General features: G+C 41.6%; 1 protein-coding gene across 1 annotated transcript in view; it reads right to left on the bottom strand.

Moving 5' to 3' along the window:
• RIMS2 (regulating synaptic membrane exocytosis 2) overlaps positions 1-18365 on the bottom strand; it is a gene marked incomplete at its 5' end in the record, with an annotated part of 310377 nt that extends 292012 nt beyond the window's left edge. The window contains one exon of the mRNA XM_081953026.1: positions 18199-18365. Within this exon, the coding sequence (XP_081809152.1) occupies positions 18199-18365 (167 nt within the window). The remainder of the gene's footprint in view (positions 1-18198) is intronic.
• Positions 18366-22423: the final 4058 nt, after the last annotated feature.

Below are 22423 nucleotides of genomic sequence, written 5' to 3'. Positions count from 1 at the left end.
CCCTTTAGAAAAAAAATCCAGGGTGTTCAAACTTGACAGCTTTAAGACTTGTGGACTTCAACTCTCAGAATTCCTCCTCTCACTCTTCATCTTGATGATGTGCGGACGGGTGGGGGAGGCAGCTGGAACCGGTTCTAAACGGCACTGTAGGTTTGTAGGACCTCTTCTATAGAAGAGGTTAGAACTGGCAGGAACCCACCCCTGATTTGTCATAGTTAAGTTCTGGTACAAAGAGAATTCCTGAATGTTTAATGAAATAACGATCCTAAGTCATATTTACCAAATAATTGTTCTGAAGTAGGAGCTCAAGGCTCTAGTTACCAGCAAATTAGGGACATTCATTTGTGTTTGTTTGCAGTTGTATTCATTTAAAATGAATAGAAACCTCATTCATGAAAAGACAGCATGAACGTAGGAGTCTCTAAATACAAAAGTGTCATTAATAACTAACCCAAATAACCTGAATGTAAATTAAACAGGAGGAGGAAGGAGAGGTATGGATGTTCACTGCCTTGAGTTTCTTATGAAGTAATAAGGACAGGATAAAAATCTAATGAATCAGTAAATTAAATAAATAGATAAGTGATGAAATGCTATTAGGTCTGGGGCATTATGTGGCAGGTATTTTGTCGGTTTCAATTCTAAAATCCCAGAACACTTTAGCATATTTATTTTTTATTACTTTGTGGGTTTGTAGCAACAATTTGGTGGGCCACTATTTCTTCGGCTTTTGTGCAGAGGCAGCATTTGCTACCTGTAGCCGTCTTCTCAATTCTAGTCTTGTATGCATTTGTTATTAAAGCTTGGTCTTGTGCAGCCAGAATTATCCCCCGTCCCTTTCTTCAGTTTTCTTGTTCTAAGCCAATGCCAAGTCTTATTATCTGCTTTGCCTGTTTTTTATGTACCATCCATGTAATGCTTTGCCTTGCTATGTCTGTTTTCTGTCCTTCATTTGGTATTTGTTATAGGCCAGGTTGGTGTCTACAGCATCTTATCACCACTGATCAGCAACTGTGTCTTCAATTTTGCCACTGATCTTTGCCCAAAGTTTTTGATGTTTCTATTGACACCTATTATTTCAAGGAGGAGGAGGAAGAGGAAGAGGAGGAGATGGTTGAAGGTAGATAATATTTTATTTTGAGATTGTAAGGCCAGAGTTTGGTTCAAGATGGGCAACTACACGTTTTAAATATTTAAATAATTAAATAAAATTAAACACCCCTTTCAAAAAAATATTTATAGAAGAAGGAGGCAATAGCAAACCACTTTTGAAAATGTTGCCAAGAAAACTGCATGGAGTTGCCCAGACATTTGCCAGGAGTCAAGATTGATGCAACTGCCACTCCAGTATATCAAAGCTGGAGATGGCATCTAACACTAGAGCAAAGGAATAAGTGAGCAAGATGAGGGTGCTACTATTTCAAATCTTGCCAGAGTTTTACTAAGAAAACTCCAGAAGTTGTTGAGGCGATTGTGACAAGGCACAGAGGGGAAAAATAAAGGCGAAGGCTTCAACTTATTAAATTACATATATATTCTGAATATTATACAAGGGTAAATTAAAAAACACATACCTATGGATAGAAAATGTTCTTATATGTACCAAAACACTTTTAAACACGGTATTATGCTAAGAAAGCTGACAAGTGGTTTGTGACAAATGCTGCTCATAACTCTTTATTTAACATAGAGCATTGTGTTGATCAGTAACATATTTTGCACATACAATAATTCAAAATGGTAGAAAATGGATCAGCTGCCATTTTGTGTCATGAGTTTCTCTGGTTCTGATTACTAGTATCTTTGATGTGACTTCTCCATAACTTTACTAATATAAAGTAAATATTAGCAGTTAGCATCTAGGATTTGCAGCATTTTCTTTTAATGAGCTTTGAAACTGTAATGCTTAATGCATGTTTAGTACCACATCCTATCCTCAAACATCAAACAAATATAAAACCCAAAAGTTATTGTCATGAGGCTTACTGAAGAATATCAATGTTTTTAATCTTACAATGAAATTGGCATTGTAAGAAACTTCGGAAATTGCTCTCAGATGGCGAAGGTAATAAAATTACCATTTATGCACTGATTTTTTCCTAAAGTTTTGTACCTTTAATGAGATAATTAGCTCATAATTAATTAAATGTCCTCCCTCAGGGAGTTACCAATGGAGAATTGTATGTGATCAGGGAAGCTATCACAATCAAAAAGCCCTTTGATGTGTTCTATTTAGTTAGATTCTTACAGCATTTCTGCACCACAGCCTTAAATTTCTCTTATCTTTTATTGATTGTTGCTGGACTCTTAAGACGACTTAAGAAAATTATGTGTGAATTGGGTCATTTCAGCAGCAGCTTGTAGACTTTCAGTTATTACAATTCCCTTTGGACAATTCTTCTATTCCCAACTTTCCATGCCAAAGCATTTATAATTGCTTTCATTTCTCTGAATGGATCTTACTGGAAATATATACTGTTTTGAAAACTGTTAATGCTATTTACAAAGTTAAGCTGGGGTGAAATTCAGCAGGTTCTGGAGAACCTGTAGTGTAAATTTTGAATAGTTTGGAGAACCGGCAAATACTACCTCTGACTGACCTCAGAGTGGGGTCAGAATGGAGATTTTGCAATATCCTTCCCCCAGGAGTAGGGAGGGAATGGAGATTTTTCAGTATCCTTCCCCTACCACGCCCACAGAACCAGTGGTTAAAAAAAAAATTGAATTTCACCACTGAAGTTAACACATGAAAATGCACAGATACTCAGGCACAAGTTTAAAATAAGAGTTTAAATTATTTGTGTTGGGTTCAAAAATAACTGTGAAAAACACTTTTGGGGTGACAATATCTGGAAGATTTTCATGGATATGGAAAGCAATCATGAAACTTTTATCTATCTCCCAAAATCTTGCCCATATACTTCCAAATTAGCCCAGACAGACTTCAAAAGAAGAAACTACTCAATTTCTTAGAGTCAAAAAAAGAATTTGAACTACTGAAAAGTTCTGTGATTGCCAGCATTTACAGGAGAAAGAAACTGTATCCTTATAGTCCAACAAGAGACAAGATGATTAATTAAGAGCACGGAGGATGATTCCAAGCCTCATTATTGTATTCTTGAATTTATGGGCTTTTTCCAATTTTAGAACTGAAACAGCCTTTTGCTTCTGAAGGGAGGCAAACAAATGTATATTTGCATGTGCACAACCCCATTTGCGCAAGTGGCAGGGGCTCAAGTCAAGCATAACAGATATAAGTATAAACATGATTAAGAATATAGGAAATGGATATGAATAAGTGGGGACAGTGGACGGTAGGCATGTTGGTGTGTTTATGCACAACTCTTTACAGACCTCTTAGGAATGGGTTGAGGTCAACAGTAGACAGTTTAAGGTTAAAATTATGGGGGTTTGGGGATGAAACCACAGATTCAGGTAGTGCATTCCAGGCATTGACCACTCTGTTGCTGAAGTTATACTTTCTGCAATTGAGTTTGGAGCGGTTTACCTTAAGTTGAATCTATTGTGTGCTCGTGTATTGTTGCAGTTGAAGCTGAAGTAGTCATTGACAAGTAGGACAGGTAGGACGTTGTAGCAGATAATTTTGTGTACTATACTCAGGTCAGACTGAAGGCAGTGTAGTTCTAACTTGTCTAAGCCCAACATTTCAAGCCTGGTGGTATAAGGTATTGTGTTGCAAACAGAGGACTGGAGGACTCTTTTCGTGAAATATCTCTGGACTTGCTCAATTGTATTAATGTCTGACAGATGAGCTGTATTCGAGAATAGGTCTAGCAAAGGTTTTATATGTCCTAGTTTGCAATACAATATTACCGGAGAAGAAGCTTCGCAATATTTGATTAACAACTATTAATGCCCTTTTGGGAATGCTGTTAACAACTATATTCTCTTTCTCATCTCTTTCCAAATCTCCTGTTTTTTCTCTTCAAGCAAGCACTGATCTGATTTCTCTGTTATCCCTTTCCCTATTGTACTTCCTCTCTGGCCACCATTTTTCTTTGCATCTATCATCCTATCCCTATTTTACTCTCTTTGTATAACTCATCTACTATCCTTAAAACTTATAACAATTGTTAACACTGTGTCGTACTTGTTTAAGATAAATTTATCTCACTTTTCAAACTGAAAGGCATCATAGGTAGTCCTTAACTTATGGAGACAACTGGGACCAGAACTTCCATCACTAAATGATGCCGTTGTTAAGTAAATCCTGCCCAATTTTATGACCTTTATTGCCATAGTCATTAAGCAAATTATCACCATCATTAAGCAAATCACACAGTTGTTTAGCAAATCTGCCTTCGCCTATTGATTCTGCTTGTCAGAAGCCAACTGGGAAGGTTGCCAAAGCCAATCTCATGACCCCAGGATACTGCAATCATTGTAAATACAGGCTAGTTGCCAAGTGCCCAAATTTGGATCACATGACAATGGAAATACTGTGATGATGTTTAAGTGCAAAGACTGGTCATAAAGCACTTTTTTCCCCACTGTTATAACTTTGAACAGTCATTAAACAAATGGTGGTAAGTCAAGGACTAACCTATCAATAGTTTACAATTAAAAAAAAGACGTTGCCCTCTGTTGTATAGAATATGACAAAGAAGGAACAGAGAATAAACAGGAAAAAGAAAGAAAACAATTCATGTTTCAGAAAACCTCTAACACAGGAGTGTCAAACTCAATTTCATTGAGGGCCACATCAGGGTTGTGTTTGACTTCGGGTGGGGCAGGAGGCATGGCCAGCATGACATCACTCAGGGGCACCTGTGATGGCCCGAGCGCTCTGCCAGTGAAAACAGGCTCCCAAACTCCATTTTCAGCTGCAACAACTCCTGCAACCCTCTGCCAGCAAAAGTGGAGCTCAAGGGGGCCACGTGTGGTCCGCCTGAGCTCCATTTTTGGCTGGGGCGGCCTCCTGCAACTGTCTGCCAGCAAAAACAGAGCTTGCGAAGGATACACGCAGCCCTCCCCAGCTCCATTTTCACTGGCAGAGGCACTGCAGGGCAGTCTTTTGCTGTATCCAGGGCAGCGGCATAGGCCAGATCTAAGCACCCCGTGGACCAGATTCGGCCCACGGGCCTTGAGTTTGACACCCCTGCTCTAACAGCTAAATATGGGCTGGCTCAGGAAGATCAGTGGTATTCAGATAATACCACAATCCTACTGCAAATGTTCATGTTGCTATTCTTTATGGCTTCTCTGACCTTTATAACCTCAGGATCAGCAAAACAAACAGAACAACAAAAAGTCACTTCTGATAGCCTAGATACAAAATCAGTGATAAGGATATCCTTTCTCACTTGGAACATCTCCCAACATCCCCTTTTTTTCCTCTTTGCTCACAACTTCACTCTCACCCTCTTTTCAACCTTTATAGTACTCGTTGCTTGCTAGCCCTCTGTCCCTTTTGCTTTAGTTGATTCTAGTATACACAATTGGTGAGCACCATTTTATTCTTTATCTCCTATAGCAGAAAATCCTGGGCTGGCTTAATTCATATCACAACATGAACTGTTTATGGAACCACCATCTTTTAGGCTCACGGGTTGTTGTTTTTTGGGTCCTAGTCTAAATATATAAATTAATTATATTTTTGAGAAAGAAACGCAAGAGATTGACGACAGGATCTTCTGCAATCCAAAATGTGCTTTCTTAATAATAGAAGTATTTTTAACATGGAACTCAGCACAGGAAAGCCAATCTCTACAACAGATTGCTTAGCTTGAAGATCATGTTTATTCTCATCACTCTTTATCTGTAGACATATGTTTCTTATCTATCTTTTTTCTTAATTCAATATGTACTTAACAAAGTACATGCACAGGCGAAAAAGAAAAAAAGTGTTAGCATTTCCAATATGTTTAAGAAAGGGCTAGAGCTTCAGTAAATATAAGGAAACAAGCCAAAATTAAATAGATTTGTTAAATTCAGATCTCACCACATCTGCTAAACTGTTGTTATTATTATATAATAATACTGAGTTTTATTTTATGTTGAACTGATATATCTGCTGATAGAAATATAAAACTTAAAAGTACACATACTAATTACTAGAAACAGTTCTGACTTCATTGTTTCTTTTAACATTTCCTGAGTCCTTTACCATCTATGACTAAATTAGATATATTTAACTCTAAATTGGATGCTATTCTTGTCTTTACCACCCACAGATATTTGCTCCTTTAGAGACATTCACTCACAAACTCTCAGTGTTAAGAGAGATTTAGGGAGAACTGTATTAAAAGAAAGGCAAGTTGTGACACAGACTAAGACATCATGCACAACATATTTCCATATTATATCATTGAAGATATTGACCATCATCCAAATCTCTCTCCATATCTACAAATATATAGAACATAAAATCAAAGGGCTGGAAGCAACGTTCTAGTCCAACACCTACTCAAGGCAGGAGACCTTGTACCATGCTGGTCAAATGATTGTCCAATCTATTCTTGAAAACCTCCAAGGTTGGAGAAAACGCAGAAATTATTTTAGTATGCAAAGCAGCACATATGAATGATTCAGTTTGTGAATTTATGCTATTCAGGAAGTCAGTTCTTTGTGCTATTCAAGAAGTTAGTTTTTCAAACTCTCCAAACTTTCAGACAAAAGAGATCATTTCATTTTTTTTTAATATAATTAAAGTTCTACTCCCAAGCACAGGATATAACTCAGACTTTATGAGATTATCTTTTTAGATAAGCAGCAGATTGCTAAACATCATTTTCTAAATCTGCATGGTGAATTTCAATTCATTATTCACATATTAGCTTTGTATATAGAAAAGTCTAAAAAAATGTAGTCAATGCTTTTCTAAAGTCCAATTAATTAAATATGAGTATAAGATCCAGAACTTCAAAAGTCCTCATAATTTAACATTCTCTCATGCCTGGCTCACTTACAATAATTCAATAATTACATGAGTTCCTAAACATCTTAAAAGATACATTTTCCATTTGTATGTTTAAAAAAATTAAATCATGTGAGGGAAAGATTCATTATTTAGTTAATAAAAAAACTAATTGGCAATTTGAACAACAGCCAAATTCATTTTATATGAGCATACAACTTTCTATTTCATATAGGAAATTCTTTTCATGCTTACCCAGGAGTAGAATAAATTTTATTTAATTAAATTAAATTAACTTCTAAAAATATGAAATAGATCATACAGTAAGGGAGTCTTACATATAATAAATGAAGGAAATCAAAGTACAGAAGATGACATTTATCTATGATGTAATTCAGTGCACAAAAGAATTGCACCTTAATGACTAACATTATTGGAAAGTATTCATTATTACAAGACAACATTATCTACTAATACTTATTTTAGAGTCATACTTTATTTATTAGAATAAAATATGAGTTGTTAGAATTATAAAGTAATTTATGAGAATCAATTAAATAGAATAACAAACTATTCCTAAAACTATGCATATTATCCTAAATTGTGCAGGGCATTCCATAGTTTGGATAAACAAATTAGAATGGCTAGCAACATTTAAGAGGGAAATTAAAAAGCCAGTAATAATGATATTAATGCTAAAACATCAGTGGTCATTCATAGAGTATATATCTTTGCTCAGGGCATACAGAAATAAAATAATAGAGCAAAAATAGATATTATCCTCTTAAATCAAATACAAGTCAAAACAATATATTCTTATCATTTCCTTCAGTTTCTTTCTGTCTTCCAGACAGGACTAAATGTCCCATAATTCTCAATTAAAATGTTCTCAGGTCATAATACCCTGGGATCATTAAGGTTATAGTCAGAGGTGGGTTGCTACCAGTTCACACCGGTTCGGGCAAACCAATAGTGGAAATTGGGACTGAGTCGCTGAACCAGTAGGGATGGCAGGCCGGCCATGCCCCTGAACCGGTTCCCCGGACGCCCCTGCCATTGCTGGCTTGTTTTTTAGTCATTTTTTTTCATGTTCTGCGCATGAGCAGAACAATTTACACTCAACTGCACATGTGCACGCGAAGCACACACGCAGTGAACCAGCAGCAATGCCGGCAACAACCCACCCCTGGTTATAGTGTTATATGTCTGGAGAGATGTCCTAGCACCGTGATGGCGAACCTATGGCACGCGTGCCACAAGTGGCACGCAGAGCCATTTGTCAGGGCACGCGAGGCACTGCCCTGTCAGCTGGCCAGTGCGCATGCGCGCGCTGGCCAGCTGAGTTCACCTTTTTAAAAGCTATTTTTCACCTTCCCCAGGCTCCAGAGGCTTTATAGGAGCCTGGGGAGGGCGAAAAGAGCCTCCCCCGCCCCCCCCCCGGAGGCTTCAGGGACCGTCGCTGAAGCCTTCGGAACACTTAAAACCACCCTCCGAGCAAACCGGAACTTCCGGGTTGCTCAGAGGGTCATTTTAAGCGTTCCAAAGGCTTCAGGGACCGTCCAAGGCTTCCCTGATGCCTTCGGAGCGCTTAAAACGACACTCCGAGCAACCCGGAAGTCACTTCCGGTTTGCTCAGAGGGTGGTTTTAAGCACTCCGAAGGCTTCAGGGAAGCCTCTGGACAGTCCCTGAAGCCTCCAGAGGGCCTCCGGGTGGTCGGGGGAGGCTCTTTTCGCCCTCCCCAGGCTCCTATAAAGCTGCTGGAGCATGGGGAAGGCAAAAAAACATGTAAAAATGGGGGGTGTTGCGTGTTTTGCGCGCATGCGCACTGGGAGGGGTCACGCGTTGCATTATGGGTGCGGCACGCCCACACTCGACCCCCCTGCGCTCCCCCCACTTGTGGCACGCGAGCCAAAAAAGGTTCGCTATCACTGTCCTAGCATATCACAATTGCTAGTTGCTTATTGCAACAGGTATTTGCTATAGAAAAATCTCCCTTCACTAGCAACAGGACCTCTTTCCTTTCCTTTCATTGTTTTTACAGTTGAAGGACGAAATGTACTATATATAAAAAGCAACATACACTTGTTTTTTTCTAATTTTGTGTCTGTCAGAATATACATAACAAATGATTCTGACTTTTTTATTAGAGTTGCTGTCTATCCCAATAGATGTACACTCTTCCTGAGAGATTAATGAAATTTAGAGCACAATTGTAATTTCATAAGGACCGAGTAGGATCTTGATTCCACTTGGTTTCCAGAATGTTATGTCTATTAATTATGCATAGATTGAATCTGAATATAAAAATAATAGCCAAGTTTGGTTTCATTTAATTCATAAACAAGTAATCCAACATGTGATATGCTAGCATGAAAAAATAATACCACTACCCCAATTCAGTCAATTCAATTAAAAGGATAAATAGGATCAGTTATATTAGTACTTCATTAAACAATCAGGACTGCTTTGGGCAGCCTTTCAATATAAAACTTATAAACACTAGTTTCCTATTGACAGTAAGGTTCTCACCATGTAGATTCAAGAGGCAATAAATGGGCTCTAGGAAAATTCTAAAGATTTTCATAAAAATGTAATTGATGCCAGCTTGTCAGGAAAAGATTACAATACCATTTCTAAACTCACCACTTTACAATCAGAGGCAATGTCAAATTTATTTGGGACTTGATTAACAGTAACAGAGTTGGAAGGGTCATTGGAGGTCATCTAGTCCAACCCCCTGCTCATGCAGGAGATCTATACTAGGGATTCAAACCGCCAAACTGCCAACCTTTCTGATCGACAAGCTCAGCATCCTAGCCACTGAGCCTCCTAGCTTATAATAATGAATTTTTCAAAAAGAGACCACCCTGTTAAAAAGCACAAAACATCCTGAAAAGATTTAACAATATAGCTGCTTACTTTAAATGTCCTTAATAATATATTCAGTTAGCAAAACTTAAGTACAACCAGTTTTAGCATATCAAGTTTTAGGACCATTGAACCATAGAGTTCAAAGGAGCAATTAAGCTAACTTGTTCAATATTATGCCATCTGACACTGCTAAGCACTACCTTAATTTTCTTTTTTTCTGTTCTTTTGGGGTTTTTTCTGTTCTTACTTTTTCCTTCCTTTTTTCTAGATTTATATGGCCATCCTTCTTAAGCAATCTGGGTGGCTAACAACAATAATAAAACCAATAAATAGAATAATCATAAAAATAATAAAAACAAAACAATAAACAAAAACCCTTACTGTAAATGGGATGTCACCAACAGCTCTTGGGATGTCACACTCAGCTACTCTATTTCTATGTCTTCCACCCATACAAACTCAGTGACTCAGTAAAAAGGCAGGTCTTAACAACCTTCTGAAAGGATAGAAGGATCAATGGTGTATTAACCATTAAGCAGACGAAGCACGTGCTTAGGGCACCAGTCCCAAAGGGGTCACCACAAAGTTGAGAAAGAAAGAAAAAAAAGCCAATGAAGATTTGTACAATATGTACAAAGGATGTGGGCACCAAGATTTGTCAGTGCTTAGGGGACCAGTGAGCCTTAATCCGCCACTGAGAAGGATGAAGGGTCTGTCAAATCACCAGTGGGAGGGTATTCCACACTGTAAGGGCAGCCATGGAAAAGGGATCTTTCCAAAGTTCCATTGGATGGCAAGATTTCAGGAAGGGAACATGGAGAATGATCTCTCTATATTATTAGTGGCACAGCAGATATGCTTAGGGAGAGGAAGTCCCTCAAATAGCCAGGTCCCATGCCATGCAGGGCTTTAAAGATAATTAACCAGCACCTCGAATTGCACCCAGAAGGAAAAAGGGCAGCTTGTGCAACAAAGTTGTAACACGGGCGAACCTATGGCTACCCAATACTGTGCATGCTGTTTTGTTCTGGACAGTTATAACTTCCAAGTGCTTTTCAACCATAGCCCAATGTGAAGCAAACTGAGTAATCCAATCAGGAGGTGACTAAGGAGTGAGTGATCCTGAGCAAGGCCTTTTGCTTCAGGAAAAGGCATGACTGGTGCATTAAAAAAATGTGCAAAGCCCCCGCCCTCCTCCCCATAGCTACCACTGACTCATTAAACAGGAGTGTGAATTCAGAGCTCCCAAATTATGCATCCGCTTGGTCCAGGGAAGTGCAACCCTGACCAGATGACAAGTCATCAGATCCTGGAGGTCCAAATACCCAAAGCTACGCCATCTTGCCGGGGTTGAGCCATCCAGACTCTTGCACCCTCCAGGCATTTAAGACAGCATATAACATCATCATTTGCCCAGCCTGGAGTATAGATGTATAGCTGGATATCATCACTATACCGATGCTATACCATGTGCCATCACATGATTTACCCAGTAGTTTCAAATAGAGAATAGAATAGAATAGAATAGAATAGAATAGAATAGAATAGAATAGTTGGAAGGGACCTTGGAGGTCTTCTAGTCCAACCCCCTGCTTAGACAGGAAACCCTACACCACTTCAGACAAATGATTATCCAACATCTTCTTAAAAACTTCCAGTGTTGGAGCATTCACAACTTCTGGAGGCAAACTGTTCCACTGATTAATTGTTCAAACTGTCAGGAAGTTTCTCCTCACTTCTATGTTGCTTCTGTCCTTGATCAGTTTCCACCCATTGCTTCTTGTTCTGCCCTCGGGTGCTTTGGAGAATAGCTTGACTCCCTCTTCTTTGTGGCATCCACTGAGATATTGGAACACTGCTATCATGTTAAAAAGGAATGGGGGGGAGACTTGAGACTGTGGTACCCCACACTGCACCCACCAATACTGATTGGAACCAACCACAAAGAAAGGAAGAGAACCACTGCAAAACAGTGTTTCCCATTCTTGGTTCCCAAAAGTGGTCCAGAGGATATCACTAAGAGCTCTAGGAGAGCCAGGATAGTTGCAACACTCCAATCCCAGGCCATTCAAAGGTTATCAGCAGGCATGACCTCTGCCATTTCAGTGCTACATACTAGCCTGAACTCAAGCTGAAAAGGAGCCAGATAATCTGCTTCATCCAGGGCCCTCTGAATGCCAATCACCCACTCCAAAAGAGAAGGTTGGAGACTGGACAAAACTTGAAGTGGATGGTACCTTGAGATGAATGAAATCACATCTCCTTCATGTTGAGCTTGATTCCTCCTGCAGACACCTCTGTTCTTTTGGCAAGAACACTTGGCTGTCTGAAAGACTGATACTCCAATTGGTATTGGCCTGGCCAATTAGATTCACCAGGGAGAAATTGTGATAGATTCCACATGTTGAAGAGATTCAGGGTTCTGAGGTGAAGAGTAGCTGTAGTGAGGGCCAGCTGATAAGAACTCTAGGGCCCACAATAGGCTGACCATGGAGTGCCCCCAAAACCGAATCACAATGTCACTGCCCCAAGGCAAAAAGATCCAGCATCTCACACTCCCGCATGTGAGTTGTGCCATGAATAAGTTTTAGATAGTCAACTACAGTTATAAAACTGTCTCTCATGCAGTATTCTGCTTCATTTGTTTTGTTGTTTATGCTTTTTTTAGTAGTGCTGACATTGGGCAGCAATTGTCTCATGGCAATCAGCTTTCTTTCTAAGGTTTGGGGAGGCGGGGCTTGGAAGCCTTTAAAGTCTCAATGTTTCAAACCATGTTCTCCTGATTAGATGTTGCCATCTTTCTCTTTACTATCATATATGAAGGCAATGAATATATTACATTTGTGTAATATGGTTGTACGATATTGCTTGCCTGTCTTTCTATTGTGTATGTCTTGTATTGTATTTTATCTATGAAAATCACAGAGAGTCATTCTGATTACAGCAGCACAGTAGTATAGACAAGCTAGATGAGCCAAACAGATGGAGCTTTTTTCCTTCTATGCTGATTCTGTCCTGATTCTTTCCAACTTCTCAATTTGGTCTACAATCTTCAGATTTCCTACCCAAGTACTAAACAGGCCTGACACTGCTTACTTTATTTCATACATCAGCAACAATTGGCTAGTTGCTTCCATCTATCTTATATCTAAAACCATCTTAGGACATGGCTTATCATGTCTTGTAAACTCATCCAATACCTCAGTACAATCCAATGCTCAAAACTATTTCAATAAATTCGATGGAGTAAATTCACTGGATGGGTAGCATTTAAAAGTTTCAGGTTGCTTTTAGCTGGTAGAATTTGAATGGTGGAAAGTGATACATTTGCTTCAGGGGGACTTAACACTCTGTTAGTACCTTTATTTCCACCTAAAATAACAAGAGAATGAAGCCCATAACTGCCATTTTATATATATATTAAATATATATATAAAAAATAAATATATATTATATTTATTACATTTATAGACCGCCCCCTCTCCCCGGAGGGACTCGGGGCGGTGTACAGACCACACAATAAAAACAGTATACAAAATTAAATATACTTAGATACCCCTAAAATCAAATTAAATACTAGGCTGTACAGTATGATTAAAAATTAAAACAACCTAAAAACCTACCCCTAAAAATTTAAAATACAGGCTAGAGGGACACAAAACTACAGTTAGGCCAGGCCAGCTAAGCTGAACAGGTGGGTCTTAAGCTTCTTACGGAAGGAGCGGAGATCGGTGGTTATTCTAATATCGGGGGGGAGGTCATTCCAGAGGGTCGGGCCCATCACAGAGAAGGCCCTACTCCTGGGCGTTGCCGGCTGGCACTGCCTAGTGGACGGCACCCGGAGGAGTCCCTCCCTGTGAGAGCGAATCGGCCGCAGGGATGTTCTTGCTATTGCAGGGATTTTCTTGCTATTGTTTGGTGTTCTGATTTGAGGTTGTTATAGAGGTTGTTATAGAGCTTGCATAATCAAGACTAGGAGACTAATGTGGCCCTGAACTGGCCATTTGAGTTCTAAAGCACTTCCTGTATACCTTGTGGGTGGCTCAAGATTGTTCTTCACCTTTCTAGCTATATTCATATTGAGACCTATTAGTCAGAATGCTACAGAAGAAATATTATTGGTCTTGGTAGACTCTTCCATATTCCTCAGATTAGAAATATAATACAAGAGGACACATGTTTAAAGTCATATGAAAATAAACTACCTTATAGAGAAAAATGACATTCATTTATGCATGAGAAATCTATACTTTATGACACAGATTAAAGTGAGGCAAATAAGCTAAAGACAATCAATCTACAGACAACTACTGAAACTGTCACATAAGATTAAATTGTAATATGTATATAAGTACATAAGATAAAGTAGTAAACCTATGGTGATATGGGCAGCAAACAAATTTAATAAATAAGTAATATTTACTTGTCAGATATTTAACACATAGCCCACCATCAAAGGAAAAACCTAATTTTAACAGCAAGATTTCCCCAGGACAAGCCCAAGAAAATCTGTCAATAAGAACGCTTCATGGCTTTACCCAATGCCTTCAGAAGGCACAACTTGCCAAAAACAGATACCTCTGCAAAACAGCCATTTTATATGTCATCAACTTTCAGCAAATCCCAGCAGGAGTGAATAATGCCCTTATCAGTATGAACTCCTGCTGATTCTAACTTTGCACCATTTCTCTTTGTTTCTTCAAAGAAGCATAGCAGAAAAATCCTTGACTGCAGTGGGTTTATATATATAATCATATAAATTATATATGCATGATTTTGCTCTAGGAAAGGGAGAAAAAGAAGGGGGGAATGGTGTGACAGATGCCAGTGACATTATTGAATGCTCTTCTGATAAACACTTCAGTACCATAGTGATACTCATTAGAAAATCTGAATAAAACAGAAAGTATACAGGAAAAAAGCAGACTTAATTATCCAGCTGGCTTCCATTCATCATTTATATAAAACATTGTATAATTTATTCTTTAAAACACAAACTTTTGTTAAGAATGCTTTCAATGTCAACTACTTTTTTGAATATGAAAATTAACTGTCAACCCCACTAGGTAGACCAAATCAAGAAATCAATGCGACAGGAAGCCTAGATTTACAATTATTCTGCATGACTATAAATAACAAAATTTTGCAAATTTCATTGTGTTGTACTTCCCTATCCCTACCTCTACTTATGCCCCAATGAATCAGGGATGCGGCTGAGTTGAGCCACTTCCAAATATTATTTTTGTTTCCCAGGGCTTAAAAAATGTTTCAGTTCCTTTTGCTTAGGTAATGACAGTTGCATATTTTTGTCAAGGTCATCTCCCTTACTTCTATACATTAACCTTTGGTGAAGAGATATTTTAATTTCATTGGAGAATATGGCTACACTTTTTAAAACCACTGGTTTTAATATTTTTAATAAAGACTTAAGATACAGAAACATTATCTGGAAGTTACTTCAAGAGGAAACAAGTTATTAGATTTGAAAATTACTTTTGCAATTATTGACGAGAAAAAGAAAAACAGTATTAAATCTTTAAGCAGTGAAATTCAGTATTTTGCCAATTATTGTTAGAGAAAAATTTAAAAGAATTTAAATATCAATCTTTTAGCAATTAATTCAGAAAATATATCTTTAAATAATATTGAAAAGCAATAATAGAATAAGAGGTAGAAAGGAAATATCTCTGCTTTTAAAGAGCCATATTATTAAGAATAATACTTATAGTTCCAGTAGGTTAGAAGTTGTCCAAATAAACAATATATCTGAGAGAGATTATAACGTGTGTTAGTATACCAGCATTACATGTGCAACATGTGTAATATGTAGTTTTACAGCGAAAATATGTGCAAACAATGTCAGGAATTTCCTATCTTCACAAGGAATATGTGAAACTATTTCTGTGACTTAACAGAAAAGATACAATGGGCAATATTTGAGATGTCTGTAGTCACAAATCAGCCTTCCAATCTTTTCAAGGACCATATGAGGCCATCAAATGACATGCTGATGTCATTCAAAGGGCACAGTTGAAATTTTTTCTTTTTGTTGGGGGTAGGTTGGTGTTATAGCAGGGATGAGACCAACTCTTGTAACAAATAGCTTCGTATCTCTTTCTCACATGATTTTTCTCTTCTTTTTCTTATCAGTCATTACTACAGAAGTCTAATTGTCAATCTTCCAAATTTGATAAGTTACTTCATTTTTAAAAGATGAAGTACTTATAAATAATCTTTCAATGTTTTATTTAAAATACGTTAAAAGTTCTGATCAGTCAGTTTGGCTTTCTTAAAGATCTTTTTCATGTGTTAGCTATGTGACTGCATAGCATGTGCTAGCTATTAAAAAAAAAGGACTGACACTTGTGGAGTCCAGTTAATGAACAAGCCTTATTATCATAAGCTCTATCAAAAATTGAAACACTATCAATGGAGTTGTAAAATATATTTCTGCTTAAATACTTTTTATATCTATTTGAATCTTCCTTTCAAAAAAATTGGTCAACGATTCTGCATTAATTTGAAGCTACATCATTTAATTATAAAACCATTTTACTTTTAAAACCAAAGTTAGGTGTATTTTCTGTCTGTAGAAACAACATATTCTAAATCAAAATTACATTTTAATCCCAAAGACTATTGTTAAGCAGTCATTAGAATAATAATTAGAAATATTTTTGTAAATGTTAATTGTTATTAATCATTTAGAATGTCACATAATTTAAAAACAAAACTACATTATTAATCTTTACGGAGTCATTTAGCATTAATAGAGAATACAAATTGTAATTTTAGAAGTTACTGTAAATTATTAACTAGAGTTGGACTAGCATGTATGGGTATGGGGTGTGGGTGTGGGTGTGGGTGTGTACATGTTGCAGTGGCTTCCCTTTAATGGACAAACAAGGTTTTTTTGTATTTTTAAACTTAACAATACAGTAATGACTTCTACCTCTCTCTCGACTGAAGATAAAAATAATCTAAGCAGAGTAATTTTTTGTCAACCACAGTATTGTTCACCATACACTAATTCTAACACAAGTCATCAACTAAGCCCACAAAGAGCTATCAGTTCCAAATTTGAATCAGTTGTTCAACAAAAAAATGGCCTAATATAACTGATTGATCTGATTGAATATTTTTAGAAATGTTTAAACTTTAACATATTTATTCTGATCTCCTTTCGTTTTCAAAAGGCCCTATGCTGTTAAACAAAAAAAAATGTGATTCCCCCCCTCCCGCCCCCATCTTTTATAACATTGTATTTGAAGAATATAAGCAAAAACAGGCAACTGCTGACCAAGAAAATATTAACAGGCAAAAACACTTCAGATGATCCAATGTACAGGGATGAACTCCATGCATTTATTGTCCATCACTAAAGTATTTAGTCAGACAGGAAATTTCATTATCCACAACACACACACACACAGTGTGTGTGTGTGTGTGTCTTGTTGTATTCGGGTCTTTTCCCATGTAAGATTGCATGGAAAAAGACCCAAATATAACATACCTACACTCATGAAAATCTACGAAAACAAATGAATATATATATATAAAAAAATAGACCAATGCTGATAGACTGTGCCAGAGGAAGGTAGCAAGAAGATAAACGAGGAAGAAGCACAGAGGCAATTGACAGAAAGCCGGTATCCTTAACCCTGCCTGGACAGCTCCTGGTGCTGAAAGAGCCTGAAGCGGAGCTCTCTCTAAGCAGCTATTAGCCCACGACTTAGCGGGACCCACAGGTGCAGAGACAAGGTGCGCCTCTTGGGAAGCAAGAGGCAGGTGGAAGGGGTGGGAGGGCTACACATTATTTGGGGGAAGATGGCGGCGTCTCCGAGCCCACTCCAAGACCGGCAGCAGAGAGAACCTGGGCTTCGGAGGGACAGCGATGCCCGGGGCCAGCTGCCTGAGGCAGGCGAGAAAAAGCGGCGAAAGGAGCAGCCGCCAGACTCGACTTGTCTAAAGCCCCGCTGGGGCGAGACGCCCCCTTTAGACCCGCCATGCGGCCGCCGCCACTTCCTGCTTCCGAGACCATCCGCTTCGCAGGGAGCGAGTGACAACAGCACCTGTGCGGCCATGTTGGGTGCCTGGCCCCACTCCACGCCTGGACGGCGGAATAGGAGCCTGAAAAGCCGGGAGGAAGGGAACTCTCGGCTCTCTGCCTTCCCACCTCCAGCTAGGGTGGACGGGACCAGCGGCAGCCACAGCCGGGAGCCAAGACACCGCCGGGCAGCCTCCTGCGCCGCTCCCGGGCGATCCTACCAAGGCCTTCCTGCCCGCCCGATGCCCGCCGCTAGGCTGGCAGCCCTCCCCGAAAGCAGACCCTGTCCGTGGGGTGGAGGCCCGGGCAGCTTTCTCCTCCCGGGATGGAGAGCCAGAATTTGGGAGGGTGGGGTGGGGAAGGCGGGGGTATTGGGGCGGGGGAGAGAAACGTAGCGCTTACTTCAGCACGGACTGCTCCTTCTCTTCTTCCTTCTTCTGGCGGTCCATGACGGCTTGAATGATCTTCCTCTCTTCCTCCGTGAGGTGGCTGAGGTCGGGCATCTCGGGCGGAGGCGGCGGAGGCGGAGGGGGAGCAGGGCCGCCTCGGGGCCCAAGAGGAGCCGACATCTTTGGTCGAGGGAGCTTCGGCGACAAACACTCTAAATTGGGAAATACTGGGCGAACTCAGGCGGAGGCCGCCGAACAAGCAGCGGGCGCCGCCGCCGCCGCCGCCGCCGCCAACGGCGCTGAGTGAAATACATACAAATCAATACCCTTTAATCAATGGGCAGCTTAATTAATGCCCGGCAGGGGTGAGGGCGGCGGGGAGAGGGGACCGTCGCCCGTGAAGGCGGGGGGGGGGGGCAAGGCGAGAGGAGCGGCGACCAACCCTCCCCTCCTCACCCAGCCACGCACCAGCCTCTCACCTGCTCGGCGGCGGCGTGGAGGAGAGCGCGGGAGGGGGCGGCAATAGCGGCCGGGGGGCGCGGGACGCTTGGGAAGAGGGGAAGGGGGCTTCTCCGGGGACATGCACGGCGGAGGGTCTCGCTCGACATCCAGAAAGCGAGACGGAGGGGGGGAGGAAAGGATGGGAAGGGGGAAGGAAGGACAGGGGTGGCCGAGGAGAGAGTCGGGGCTACGCTATCTGCGGGTGTCCCTCGCTTGCGGGGAGAGCGGGGGTCGCCTGGCCCCGAGGGGGCCCTAGCGGCTCCCGGAGAGCGGGACGGCGGCGCGTGCTGGAGTAGCGGCGGCGAGGCGAGCGGAGCCCCGCGGGCGCCCCGAGGCGCAGAGCGAGGAGAAAACCCTTCGGGGGAGGGCAGGTCCCGGCCGCCAGCAACTCCAGCCGGCTCATAATTCCAGCCCGCTGTCCATGGAAAGGACCGTGGGGCAACGCAGTTCCAGCCGGAGGCTTTTCCCTACCGCGCCGCCGTTGCCGCCGCCGCCCCTAGCGGCCGTTTATTCCGGCCCCCCCCCACACCGTTCCTCGGCCAGGCCCTGCCGCCGCGGCCGCCCCTCGTGGCTGCTTCGCTCGGCGGCTCGTCTCCCGGCTGCGTTGCTGTTGCTGCTGCTGCTGCTGTCGCTGGCCGCTCGCCTAACCCATCGCATCGCGGAGCGGACGGGGACGGTGCGCAGATTAACGCGGGGATCACGGAAAGGAGCCGCTCCTCGCCGCCCTCCTCTCCCGCCCGCCGTTGCCGTCGCCGCTCCCGCGCGCGTCCCCTCCCCGCCGCGGCCGCCAACCACGTTTCTGCCTCGTCGCCCAAGGCGCGGGAAGGAGGGGGGGAGGCAGGGGGGACTGAAAAGGGTGAAGCCGATTCCACCAACCGCCAGAGGGGGCGCCCGGGAGCGACACGTCACGGCCGAGCCTGGGTTGACTGGCAGAGGTTTGGGGGGGGGGGGGGTTGGTCGATTCCCTGAGCGAAGTCGCCGGGAGGGGAAGCGTTGCGATAACAATCACATGAGGCAGGCGGGGGGGGGGGGGAGGTGAGGTGCTCAGTGACGAGCACCGAGGATCTGCTGAGCAGAAGCGGTGGGGGAGTCGGGGACAGAAAGAGGCGGCGCTGCGGCCGTGGACGAGGATGACCAAGATGGAAGCGAGGAAGTGACGGGGGGAAGAGGCCCAAACGCCGCGCTTGGGGATTGGGGTTACGGGTGAGGCTGGGCCGGGAGCGGGAGGTGCAAACCGCCAGAGTGCAAAGGACAACAACTGAGAAGAGAAAAACATATGACGAACACTTGCAGGAATTGGGTATGGCTCGTCTGGAGAAAAGAAGGACTAGGGGAGACATAAGATCACTATTCTAGTATTTGAGGGCTGTCACAAAGAAGAGGGAGTCAACTCTTTTCCAGAACTCCAGAAGACAAGGCAGGAAACAAGGAATGGAAACAAATCAAGGAGAGAAGTAATTTGGAATTAAGGAGAAACTTCCTAACAATGAGGACAATTAACCAGTGGAACAGCTTGCTTTCAGAAGTTATAGGTGCTTCATCACTGGAGGTTTTTAAGAAAAGACTGGACAGCCACTTATCTGAAATGGTATAGTCTCCTGCTTGAGCAGTTGGACTAGAACAGAGGGATAGAATCAAGATCACGTGAAGTGTTAATACCACTTTATAATGCCTTGGTAAGACTTGGAATACGGCATTCAGTTCTGGTCGCCACGATGTAGAAAAGATGTGAAGACTCTAGAAAGAGTGCAGAGAAGAGCAACAAAGATGATTAGGGGACTGGAGGCTAAAACATATGAAGAACGGTTGCAGGAACTGGGTATGCCTAGTTTAAGAGAAAGAAGGACTAGGGGAGACATGATAGCAGTGTTCCAATATCTCAGGGGTTGCCACAAAGAAGAGGGAGTCAAACTATTCTCCAAGGCACCTGAGGGTAGAACAAGAAGCAATGGGTGGAAACTAATCAAGGAGAGAAGCAATTTAGAACTGAGGAGAAATCTCCTGACAGTTTGAACAATTAATCAGTGGAGCAGCTTGCCTCCAGAAGTTGTGAATGCCCCAACACTGGAAGTCTTTAAGAAGATGTTGGATAGCCATTTGTCTGAAACGGTATAGGGTTTCCTGCCTAGGCAGGGGGTTGGACTAGAAGACCTCCAAGGTCCCTTCCAACTCTACTATTGTATTGTATTATTGTATTGTATTATAGAAGACTTCCAAGGTCCCTTCCAGCTCTATTCCAATTGATTGCTTTGGGAACCGAAGTGCTCAGAGGCTCTTCAAAGCTTGACCAGGATCCGCCACCCCTCTCAGTTTAAGTGCTCTGCCATTAACTTTACGGGCACTTGAACGAACTAAAGCGGGGAGACAGCTAACGGGGAGCAGCAGGCAGCTGCTCCTTGGCCTGGAGATAGGGAAAAAATTAGATCCAGGAAACTACAGACCTATCAGCCTAACCTCAATACCAGGAAAGATTCTGGAAAAAATAATCAAGCAACGAATTTGCGAACACCTAGAAGCAAACAAAGTAATAGCCAAAAGCCAACATGGATTTGTCAAAAACAGATCATGCCAGACTAATCTTATTGCATTCTTTGATGATGTGACAAAATTAGTGGACCAGAGGAATGCCGTTGATATAGTTTACTTGGACTTCAGTAAGGCTTTTGATAAGGTAGACCATAACCTACTACTAGATAAAGTAGAAGAATGTGGGTTAGACAGCATCACCACCAGATGGATTCGTAACTGGCTGACCAACCGCACTCAACGTGTAGTTCTCAATGGAACTGCATCTACATGGAGGGAAGTATGCAGTGGAGTACCCCAAGGCTCTGTTTTAGGCCCAGAACTCTTCAACATCTTCATCAATGATTTGGATGAGGGAATAAATGGGGAACTCATCAAATTTGCAGATGATACCAAGCTGGCAGGAATAGCCAACACTCCAGAAGATAGGCTTAAGATACAGAAGGATCTTGACAAACTTGAACATTGGGCACTATCTAATAAAATGAAATTCAATGGTGAAAAGAGTAAGGTTCTACATTTAGGCAACAAAAACGGAATGCACAGGTACAGTATAGGTGATACCTTACTCAGTAGTAGTAACTGTGAAAGGGATCTTGGAGTCCTAGTGGACAACCATTTAAATATGAGCCAGCAGTGTGCAGCAGCTGCCAAAAAAGCCAACACAGTTCTAGGCTGCATCAACAGAGGGATAGAATCAAGATCACGTGAAGTGTTAATACCACTTTATAATGCCTTGGTAAGGCCACACTTGGAATACTGCATTCAGTTCTGGTCGCCACGATGTAAAAAAGATGTGGAGACTCTAGAAAGAGTGCAGAGAAGAGCAACAAAGATGATTAGGGGACTGGAGACTAAAACATATGAAGAACGGTTGCAGGAACTGGGTATGTTTAGCTTAAGAGAAAGAAGGACTAGGGGAGACATGATAGCATTGTTCCAATATCTCAGAGGTTGCCATAAAGAAGAGGGAGTCAAACTATTCTCCAAAGCACCCAAGGGTAGAACAAGAAGCAATGGGTGGAAACTAATCAAGGAGAGAAGCAACTTAGAACTGAGGAGAAATTTCCTGACAGTGAGATCAATTAATCAGTGGAACAGCTTGCCTCCAGAAGTTGTGAATGCCCCAACACTGGAAGTCTTTAAGAAGATGTTGGATAGCTATTTGTCTGAAACGGTATAGGGTTTCCTGCCTAGGCAGGGGGTTGGAC

This window comes from Natrix helvetica (assembly GCF_964273705.1).
Source record: "Natrix helvetica genome assembly, chromosome: 4".
Lineage (NCBI taxonomy): Eukaryota > Metazoa > Chordata > Lepidosauria > Squamata > Natricidae > Natrix > Natrix helvetica.
Note: the sequence above shows the minus strand (reverse complement) of the source record. Positions and strands in the feature narration are given on the sequence as shown.